This window comes from Carassius auratus, chromosome 4 (assembly GCF_003368295.1).
Source record: "Carassius auratus strain Wakin chromosome 4, ASM336829v1, whole genome shotgun sequence".
NCBI lineage: Eukaryota > Metazoa > Chordata > Actinopteri > Cypriniformes > Cyprinidae > Carassius > Carassius auratus.
Genome location: NC_039246.1, coordinates 300,146 through 312,174, shown reverse-complemented (window position 1 = coordinate 312,174; position 12,029 = coordinate 300,146). Strand labels below are relative to the sequence as shown.

General features: G+C 36.5%; 1 protein-coding gene across 1 annotated transcript; it reads right to left on the bottom strand.

The window, feature by feature from the left end:
• Positions 1–2,549: 2,549 nt before the first annotated feature.
• On the bottom strand, positions 2,550–11,818 carry LOC113066907 (gastrula zinc finger protein XlCGF7.1-like). Its single transcript, XM_026239030.1, has 3 exons — positions 11,792–11,818; positions 11,504–11,613; positions 2,550–3,713 (listed from the first exon to the last, which is right to left on the bottom strand). The coding sequence occupies exons 2-3, from the start codon at positions 11,586–11,588 to the stop codon at positions 2,881–2,883; spliced, it is 918 nt and encodes a 305-aa protein (XP_026094815.1). The 5' UTR covers positions 11,589–11,613; positions 11,792–11,818; the 3' UTR covers positions 2,550–2,880.
• Between the last annotated feature and the right edge of the window lie 211 nt (positions 11,819–12,029).

The following is a 12,029-nucleotide window of genomic DNA, read 5'->3' as shown; positions in this document are numbered from 1 at the left end:
TGTATGTACATATATATTGTGTGCAAAATTTATGTTCTGTCGCTGTCATTCTGTTGTACTGCGGAGCTTCTGTCACGAAAACAAATTCCTCGTATGTGTAAACATACCTGGCAATAAAGCTCATTCTGATTCTGATTCTGATTCTGAGAACTCCTGGCTATGAAGACCCCCTTCGAAGAATGGCGGCATTGGTTCGAGAGAGCCACAGAGGTGTGGTCTATGACAGGTTTACTCAATGGGTACTACTATTTGGTGGTTTTACGTTGGAAACAGATACTGTGCTGATAGAGTTTGGCTTTAGTGCTAATGTTCTTAATGGCACATGCCATGTTTGAGGCAAAGATGTTTTACATGTTCTTGGTGGTACAGATTTATGTCCCATTAGGTATTGAGTGAGTTTGTAAAGTAATCCCAATAAATGATTACAGTACCCCAATCCTGCTTTACAAGTGCATTGGATGTCTCAGATAAATGGGTTTTCTGAAGAAAGCTTCACCTGCAACAAAACGTTATTAACAAGTTGCATTGTAGAATGACGCGGCTTACTAGAAACACCTGGTATTTGAAAAATGAATGAACAAACATACATACAAACAAGGTCCAAAGATGAACTAAGGACCAAAACTTGAACTTAACATGAACCATCCTGAACATGGAGGGTGTAGAAATTTCCTTACAACAACACAAAATAACTTCATTCTTTCTCATCGAGCGAAAAGACCAGGCTCTAACACTACAGCCTGCTTCGTTTCTCTTCACCTTAAACCACAGGTATCATGGAAATCAAACTCTACAGTTCAACACTTTGAATTGGCTAATGTTAGCAGCACATACAATCAGTATGTAATGTTTGGTCGTTCGGCACCAGCTCTATCGTGATGTTCTATGCAGTATGCTAAGCTAAAGCAAAGCTATATTTGTTTAACTGCTCAGGTAGTTCAAGGTCAGTTTAATCATGCTTCCTATAAACCTTGATAACCATAGTAACATCTAACAAGTTGTAACAAGGAAAATATAATTTTTTATTGTTTCGGTCAAATATTGCAGCTTAAATATTAACATTTTTAATATGTAAATGCTTGCAAATGACCATGGCATATGCGGGATAATCAATCAACGTATAAGGTCTGCATTGTGAATGCACCGCTCAGAAGTGACGCACGCAAGAACGCAGCTTAGAAATGCGAATTTAGCGTTTTGGGTGATTTGAGTTGAAAAATCTGAACTTTTGCGTGCGTTAACCAATCAGAAGCTTGCGCTATAGTAGTGACCTGATTACAACGTAGCAAGCGGAGGGAAAATCCAAACCTGCAATGGAGCTCAAAATCATTGTTGCTGTGTAGATACCTGGAGCTGTATGATAATTCTTTATACTTTTACAGAAAAAGGAATAAAAAGGATCTTGCTTGGAAGGAATATATTAATTGAATAAAGACCAAAGATTACCTGTTAAATTTACCCAAAACAAATTATATTTCATGTTTAACCACAAAAGAGACACCAGAGCCAGTGGCAAATGTCAAAGGACTAGCCGAGTTGAGAGTGCTCTAGGCGGATACATGAGCTCTGAGCTCCCGCTGATCACATGGAGATGACCATCTCCGAGATCGGCGAAACACATTTTTACATAGGTGCTGTCTTTATTAATAAAATGCAGATTTGAGTTTTAAACAGCTACATTCTCGCCTGAAATACTTCTAAAACTACATTTCATGACACAATAACAGTAATATTTAGAAAATTATCAGAATAAATGGTGTCTGAAATCACAATGCTGCATGACATTCGCGTCTATTATGAAGTTAATTTCATGCGTGAATGAAAAGTTCACTCAAAGTTTAATTATGCACAAACAGCGCAATGTATTCGCACAAGTCACATCTGGTGTGAAGGCACCGTAAGAGTTCAAAACAGACGATTAAAACTTCATTTATATCCTGACACCAGGACAGAGTTCAACAACCAGTCTTCATATTGTGTACCAGGAGATAATCAAAAGTCACAGGTCGACATCAGAGTATGCTGATTTTCACATTTGGATATCATTAACAGGTCACGGGGTCAACATGATGTGGGTGGTAGTGAATGGGCTATGAGGTGGAGGGGTCATAAATCATATTGACATCAAAAACAGGTTTGCCTTTTCAAGTATCTCATCTGTTTGAGCTATAAATATTTAAAACCCAGGCAAAAGGTTAATGCTTTCCCTTACCATTTATAATAATTCGGACATTTATGAACTACATTTTTTAAAGTGAATTTAATGCTATTCGCTTGTTAAGTCTGACGTCACGTAGCAGCGCTTCCGTGTCCAAACGCTCTCTATCAGTTACCACGAGAAAACAACAAAAGGTGCTAATATAAACTCACAATGCGATAGAGAATACTAGCGAAAAAGTTATAATCTTAACCTTTAACTCCATACTGAATTCCCAGATAGCCAGACAATGAAAATATAAATGTAAAAAATATATATAAAAATTATTTTTGTTTGGGACGCTGTGAGCATGAAGACTGTAGTGTATACCGTAAGTTTAAAAGCGTTTATCTTAAATGATTAATATGAATAAACAGTGCTCATAAACAGCTGCTGGGGTAGTATTCTCAAGTGAAGCGAGTTGAGGCTTGGACCCGGAAACAGCGCTTCTTACGTCATCACTTAACAACCGAATAACAGTCCCACAGGTACCCTACTTTCTCCAGTTAACAGGTGAACTTTGAAACTGCTCCATTTTCTAAACCGTTTTGCCACAATGAATTTCTTGCCAGAATAAATTCACAAATAACTATTCAGATCTATTTGAAATATGAAACCCACACTGAAGTTACATGAAAAGGCCTCGTTGTTTTCTATCTGAAACTCATTCCACATAGTTCACGTTAAAGGTTTCTATCCAGGTGTGAATTCTCATGAGTCTTGAGGCGTGCTTTTTTTGTGAAAGTCTTTCCACAGTGATGACACTTTAAAGGCTCATGTACGATGTGAGTTTTTACGTGGCGCTTAAAGTGTTTCCTGTCTGTGAATGTACTTCCACACTGAGGGCATATAAAACTGCTCTCTCTTGAATGAATCTCCATGTGCCTAGTTAGGCCTTCCTTGCGTACAAAACATTTTCCACACTGATCACATGTGAAAGGCCTCTCTCCAGTGTGAACTCTGATGTGAGTTCTAAGATGTCCTTTGTGGTTCATAGTTTTTCCACACAGTGGGCAGCTGTAAGGCTTCTCTCCAGTGTGAAGCCTTATGTGAGCATGCAAAGTTGTTTTATGAGGGAAACTCTTTCCACACTGACCGCACACAAATGGCTTCTCTCCAGTGTGAATTCTCATGTGAATCATAAGACCTTCTTTTCGTGAGAAACTCTTTCCACACTGTTGGCATGTGTAAGGCTTCTCTCCAGTGTGAATTCTCATGTGAATCCTAAGATTATATTTTTGTGGGAAACTCTTTCCACACTGTTGGCAGGAGTAAGGCTTCTCTCCAGTGTGAATTCTCATATGAGCTATAATGCTGTCCTTTTTGTTCAGACTCTTTCCACATTGTTGGCAGGTTCTAGATCTAGACTTCTGAGCTCTTTTTTGAGAGAATGTATGTTCAGTCTGTGAAAAACTACAAGATTTTTCTCTAGTTATGAAAACATGATGTTTTTCATGCAGATCTTTCTCTTCCATCTCATTCAGATCTTGAACCTCTTCTTTCAGCACCATCAGGTCTAAGGCAAAAAACAAATACAAGTTAAGCCCATGGACATCAAAACATTTAGACTTTTAAAACATCAAAACCAACAAAAACGCTGTAAGCTGAGATGATGGGTTCAAGTGCAATGGGTCCTTGTCACAAACGTGGGGCACATGCATTAGACGGAGTACATAAAGGTGAACCATTTCAAAATCTGTTGTATGTGCCAAAGTTACTGCTGCCATTGGGTGGCGTTGTGACCATGGCTCACACTAAATCACATCAACATGAACAGCCTGTTTGATCAGTCATACAGCTCAACTTCATTTCCTGTTTTTTCTTTTTGTACTATAAATTTATCAACATATCAAAAACCCATCATCTTCAAATATGTTGGCAATGTGGATACCAAGTTTACGACGATCACATGGATCCACTAGAGGGAGTGCGTACACCATTTACAAAATCCATTAACACATATTTTGGGTGAATCTAATAACTGTATAAGTTGTCTTGATAGGAACATTACATGTACAGAGTTTGGTGACAATAGGTAACACTGACCTACTTACGTACTTCAATCAAAAGGGGCATTAACAGAGCACCCCACTCAATGTCCATGTATTAGACATTTCCTACACCTGATGGTTCACAACTCATTAATGTAAAATGGACTGTGGCAAAGTGGAAAACTGTTCTGTGGTCAGATAAATCAAAATTTGAAGTTCTTTTTGGAAAACTGGAATGCCATGTTATTCGGACTAAAGAGAACAGACACAACCCAAGTTGCGCTCAGTTCATAAGCCTGTATCTCTGATGGTTTGGGGTTGCATGAGTGCGTGTGGCATGGGTAGCTTACACATCTGGAAAGGCACCATCAATGCTAAAAGGTATATCCAAGTTCTAGAACAATATATGCTCCAATCCAGACAGCATCTCTTTCAGGGAAGACCTTGCATTTTCCAACATGACAATGCCAGACCACATACTGCATCAATTACAACATCATGGCTGCGTAGAAGGATCCAGGTACTGAAATGGCCAGCTGGAGTCCAGGGGCCAGATTCACAAAGCATTCTTAAGAATGGAATTCTTCTTAACTGACAATTTCTTCTTATTTTCTAACTTAAGAAAAAATATAAGAATATTTTGTATTTCCCCAAAAATCTTCAAGAATATTCTTATCTTTTACCTTAAGATTTTTCTTAAGACAAAACCTAAGAAGAATTCAAATTCTTGAAAAGAATCTTCTTAAATATCATTGTAAATAAATTCTTAAATTTAGGACAGACCCAGACTTTTCTTAAATCCCAAACAATAATATATATTTAATGAAATGATTGGGTTATTTCAAATTAAGTGTTATATTTAGGCATAACAACAACAGCTACATATAATACATAGGACTAGGGATGTGCACGAGTTTTCTGAAGGGACAGCGATGACTGTTAATGTAAACATGATCGGTCATGATTTGCCTGTGTGTGAAGCTGCTTTTTGCTGACTTCAAAACTCATTAGCAACTTTAAAACGAGTCAGATAGGGAGCATTAATTGAACGGGTAAATTTGAGCTTATAAATACATAATCTTTGGCAGTATTCAGCATGGCACAAAAACATGGCACAAAAATGAATGAAACATATCACTGCAGCTTTATTATTTAAGTATTTGTTCAAAAACAGGCCGCATTAAAAACGTGAAGCTGAGCTCCAGTCAAAGTCGCGACAAAAATATACAGTCTATGGTGCATGCTTGTTATGATTATTAGGGTAATCTACAGCACCTATTCTTAACCATAGGGCCGTGGCCCACACTTTGGCCGAGAGCGCCACCTGGAGGTGAAAACATTACGTTTTTCACCTGTGGGCCGCAGGACCAAACAAGTTATCGATTGAAGCCTCCAGAATGACCACTGTTATCCATGAGACAGTTACAATACACTATCTCACCACTAGTGGCAGTAATGCCTCAGTTGTTTAACAAATGCTAATAAGCAGAAGACACTCAGTCAACCATAGCCTGAAGTAAAAGTTACGCCTGTTTCACCCCTGATTTCCTCTGCACACGTCTGCAGTGCGTTACGGCTCCAACGCAGCTACCGAAGCTGTTCGCGGTCACTCTAGTCTATGCTTGTGTTTACACCATACGCTCTGCTGCACTTTTCAAAAGCATCCCAGAAGTAGCTTTCTGCACCGCTTCGCTAAAGACAGGCGCCTAGTCTATTTCTGACGCACCCCGCGTCCAAACCGCACAGCAAATACAAAATAGAGGTGAAAAAAATCATGCGCATTTCAAAATAAACACCATGTGCAAACTCCCAATTGTATTTCACATTACTATATTAGTGCGGCCAGAAATAGATGACAAAATGGTTCATCCTTAAAGTTGAAAAACCTCACATCATTATATGACACCACAGATCCTTTTTACAAGGACAATTAAAAAAAGGAAGTGGTGTGGAGTTTAACTGAAGGAGTTGCATGACTGGAATAAACATAATTAAATCGTACAAAACATTAACATTTAGCCAACCATGTTAGATCACACAGAAATCAAGAAAAACAATGTTGGACCATAGGCTGTAGTGTTGGACAGGCAAATCACGTGGTCTCACGAATCTTACCGCTGTGATCCGCCTGTACAGAGTCTATTTTTGCTTTGCTGCACGCGCTGAATTACGGCTGTTTCACACATACTCTGTCTGAAGTGCGTATGCGTTGCATATTTTTTTACGCACCCATGTTAATGGATTCCAGCGTTCACACTGCACGCGGCTGAGGTCTGTCAGTGCGTTCCAGGAGCGGTCCAGGAGCGGTCAGTGCGCCTATATTTTTTCATTTGCACTTTATTTAAATTTTCATTTACAACTCATTTAATTAGAAAAATATTATTTAGAATTTATTTTAGCAAAACATTTTATTGTTTTTATTTATTTTATATAAATTTTATTTTTTTGTAATTAAAATCTTACTGAATTTTTTTTTTGTGTTAATATGCCTGACTTGAGCCTTTTAATTTTGTTCTTGATGCAGATTGATTTGTTCCTTGAATTGTTGTGTGTTTGAACATCTTGTTTTATGTGCAGGTTTATATACACATGAATAATAAACTGTTAAACTGCAAGTGGATTTCATTTAGTTATTGAATATAAATCAAACCAAGGCTGAGATCAATAAACCAATACAGTGCTAATATTTGATTGAGCCCTGGGCCACTTTGTACTGCAAAATTTGGGCCCAGACATAAAAAAGGTTAAGAAGCCCCGAACAACCAGAAGCGCAAGGAGACTATAGTGTGGGTTTAGCAATGTGTCATGTATTCATTCAAATAACGTCTGTTATTTTCTTCTTAAGAACATTCTTACGAACTTCGTGGAATTTATCTTAAGAAATTTCTTAATTAATGAGCGACAAAGAAGACCTAAGACAGTTGAGCAACTTGTCTCCTCAGTCCCCAGACGTTTGCAGATTGTTATAAAAAGAAGAGGGGATGCCACACAGTTGTAAACATGGCCTTGTCCCAACTTTTTTGACATGTGTTGATGCCATGAAACTTAAAATCAACGTATCTTTCCCTTAAAATGATACATTTTCTCAGTTTAAACATTTGATGTCATCTATGTTGTATTCTAAACAAAATATTGAAATTTGAAACTTCCACATCATTGCATTCTGTTTTTATTCACAATTTGTACCTCAAATTCCACAATTTGGAATCGGGTTTCTACCTGCTACTGCTGTCCTACAGGGCACCACAACGCCCAGTCCTTTTTTTCCTGGGGGATGAGGCATTTCCCTTACAAGAGAACCTGATGTAACCTGATCCAGGTGAGAATAAAAATAATTGATAGCCGACCTGCTCAATAAAATAGCCCAGAAGCAATGAAAAACCGTGCACTGGTCTCGTTTATAGATACATTTCCAATCATTAAAGATAAGACGACCAGTAACACCACCTCTTCCTGTCAGTCAGGAGTCTGGGAAAATTATATATGACCCATTTCAAATTTTATCCATGTCTCTGTCAGGGCCATGAGATTTAGATTTAGTCTTGAATGATTAGAAATACATGAAATCTGCTTTGTTTAATGCAGAGTGACAATTCCAGAGACTAACAGAAAAAGAAAGTTGTGTTTCAAATGAAATTTCTGTGATAAGTTGAATTTTAAGCATCATCACTCTACTCACTATTCAGTCTCACATGATCCTTCAGATATCATTCTAATATTCTTATTTGCTGTTCAAAAAAACATTTATTACTATTATTAATTATTATAAATTCATAGATTTTTTTCAGGTTTCTTTGATAGAGATTAGAAGAAAAGCATTTATATAAAATAAAAATCTATTGTTATATTATAAACATATAAATAAATGATTCCAAGCTTTTGAATGGTATAATTTTACAAAACGTATTTCAGATAAATGCTGATCTTTCTATTTATCAAAGAATCCGGAAAAAATACTCAAATATTTTTACAAAATGTTGATAATAATAAAAATAATAATAAAGGTTTCTTAAACAGCAATATCAGTACATTGGATTGATTTCAGCAGAATCATTTGACAATTAAGACTGGAGTAATGATGCTGAAAATACAGCTTTAATCACAGGAATAAATTACATTTAACAATAAATTACAATAAATCACATAAAAAGGGCTCGGTATTAGGTCCTCTCCTTTTCAATTTCCAATTACCTGAATGGGATATAGGCTAACCTGTTTTTCAGTTAATTACACAGTGTTCCTGTGTGCATTAGAAACGCAAAAGGATGTAGTAAAAACATACTGGTAAAAACAAGTACTGGTAAAAACAAATCTTTATATTAAGTGGCCTTAACTACTATCTACTTACATTTTAATTAATTTAGTACATCTACTTATTGTGTACATGCATGATTTTACATTGTACTTATATTTAAAAAAAAAAACGACATGTAATTACATCTGTATTTAATTTCTGTAAATACATTTATAATTAGCCTTTCGCCGAGCCCCGCCCCCCTTAGTTACTGTTGCTACCTCCGACAAACAAATGGTCAAACACGACCAGTGCGACATATTGCCATGTCGGGAAAATACCTGTAAATCTGAGAAAACCCATGACCTGTACCTCAAATGCAACCAGCACCGCCTTCTGGACCAGTCATGCTGGTCTTACTCTTTCATATGTTATGGTCTATTATTGTCTATTGCGAGTAGCGATTTTGTTCAAATACAAGGGTATGTTAGCTAGCTAAACCTACATGTGTGTCAAAGCCATTCAAAGCTAACTAACATTTCTCTGTTGTTTTGAGAATCAGGATCAGAATGTTTTATTTCCATTGTTAATGAACAGAATTCACAAATAGAAAATTGCTTTGGCTTAAAAGGTGCATAACAGATAAAATAATAAAATGAAATACTTAAAATATTAGGCATTCAGATATCCATTTTAATTTATTATCTGTAATGTTCGACGCATTTAACTGGGAGTGGGGCCGTCCACACTGTTTTATCCATTGTAGCCACGGCTCACGTTGTGTTTTCGGCTTTGGGAATGGAAAGAACACAACTCCTCCAGACAATCTCTCGGGGTATCTTGTGTCCGATTTACAAACGCCATGGGCGTACCGCTTCACCATCTTGCTTGGAGTCGATGTTTGTCGGAGCTGCTCACATAGAAACTGTTGCTATGATGTGTGATTGGACAATGGCCGTTCTGGGGGAGGGGCCGGCGAAAGGCTAATTACACTGTTGACCCATACTTTACATCTTAACCCACCCTTAAACTTACCCATACTTCCAACCCTCTCCCTAACCTTATCCCTATCCCCACCTCCATAGCAGCAAAAGTGTTTTACAATACAATATGAACACAATACGTACATTGTACTTATTTTTTTATGTAAGTACATAGTAGTTAAGGTGGGACCATATAAAGTGGGACCAACAAATCTATTGCCTGAATGCACTGTAAGTCACTTTAGGTAAAAGCGTCTGCTAAATGAAAATGTTTACATTTTTATTTATTTTAAATTTAAATGTTATTTTCTTTTTGAACTGATCCTCGTTCCAGTCATACAAATAAAGCCTTCACCTGCAACTGCTAACAAGTTTTTAAAATAAATTTAAAATTTAAAATCAAACAAAAGACACTGCATCTATAGGCGCTTTTCCACTGTGTGTATGGCTCAGCTCCACCGAGTTTAATATTGATTCAGAGTGGGTGGGATTATTTACATGTCGTTATAGTTGCTCCAACTCTACTGACGTGAGTTGTGACTCCTGAAAAACTTCCACTCCTCTGCTATCAACAAGAGAAACATCTGTACTTCCTCAACAGACAACGAAACAGCTTTCGGTCGTTAAAAAAATTGTGCTCGTTCTAAACAGTTGTGTTCGATCCTTCTCTGGCTCTGCTGTTTTAAATCTAGCGGTTCCGTTGTGTTTGAGTCGCAGGTTCAGTGACGGATCTCTCCAGCCAATCAGTGATCAGCAGAGTTTAGGCGTCATGTTTTGGTAATGCTACAGTTCACTTGGAACACTTGGATAGTCGAGGTGGTACTAAAAAAAGTTCCAGGTACCAAAACCCCCAATAGTGAACCATACCATGCCATACCATACATTGGAAAAGAATCCTATGTGGACAAAAAAAAAAACCCTGATTTTTCAATCAACATCAAATAAAAATACAAAAAAGCCCATGCAGCCTCATGTCACTTGGAATCTGCTATGGAGCATTTATTTATTTGTATTTATTTATTACTTTATTTCAAGCATACAATGAAAATGTGTACAGTATGTACAACATAAGACAATAATCAAAAGAAAACTGATGGTCAAACAACTAAAATTCACCGCTACTTGAAAAGGAGTAGGATGAAGTTTAACACTTGTTAATTCCCACCCCCTCTTTCAAACTCTTAAAACATTAGTTTACTTCCTTTAGTACTACCCACTGTTTTCCAAAGCACAAGCACATGTATCTTCATACAATCAGCTGAGCATCATAAATTCTAGCTTATGCAACTAATTTCCCTTCTTCCTTATAACGTTCAAAAATAATTTCTTTAAATCGTTTCCTGGATATTTGGATTATATTTGGACATTCCTTAAGTTTCTCATGTAAGTTGTTCCACAGTTTCACCCATTGTATGGAAACACAAAAACTGTTCTTCCTTTTTCTTCATGTTCAATCCATCCAGCTATTTCAATTTGCTAATTATTTCGACCATTACCAAACATTCTTTTTTTCTTAAAATTTAGCGAGAGTTTGTTTGTATCAAACCATAATTTAATTTTCTCTAATTCCTTATTGATCTCCTGCACTAGCAACTGAAGATCTCTGCCTGAACAACAAATATTAGTGTCATCAGAGACAGAATTGTTATTTACAATGATTTTCATTTCTTCCTTAATGTGTTTCATGCTCTGTTCTTATAGGCCTATAGGTATGCTTGGACTGTTGGAAAATAAAGTTAAAAAAAAACAAAAACAAAAAAACTTCCTTTTAAAAATAAATGATGATTGTGCAGAATTGTCATTTAAGGGTAACTTCATATTAGCATTGTTATTTAGAAATGTACAAACGGTTTAACTTAAAAGATCTATTTAGCAGTTTCTTATAAAGTTACTGGCTGTATTTTTAAAAGCCTTTTAAATGAACAAATAAAGACAGCATGCTGTAACTCTAACAACCTGCGTCAACGGGCCAAACATTTTATTATTTGACTGATGTTTACCAAATAAAATACATTCTTCAATATCATTAATTTCTGTATAGCTGGACATTTTAATAAGGATCAAATGAGTGAATTCAGCTTTGAAACTAAAAACCAACCTGTTTGTTCCTCAGTATCTTCTTGTTTGACTCTGGATGTTTCTTCAATCTTTATGTCTTCACTCTCCTCTTTGATTAATGCCATCTTTTCAGTTAAATAACCAGTTTTTCTGTTTGAACACAAATAAGACGCACATTTCCTGTTATTAATGCGCCTTACTCACACAAAAATAACCGCGTTTATTAATGCCACTATAAGTAAGCATTATTACGTCCACTAATAAATAATTTTAATTCTCTAAATAAGTTGTATTGAACCAAATTCTTGAACCATTTAAAAGCACCAACCTCTCTTCAGCCGAATCACAGACACTGGATCGCGTCACAGACTTATGACGTCATAACCACAGACCAAAATAAAAGTCTTGTCTGCACAACAAAATAATCTAAAAAAGAAACTGTATAGAATTAACTGGAGAGATGAACTCCACAGATAAATAAATCAATACAGCTTAGCTTAGATATCTAACAACTGTGAAATGCTTTTAATTCTTGAGTTACTAATTGTGATTAGCACATGAGCAGC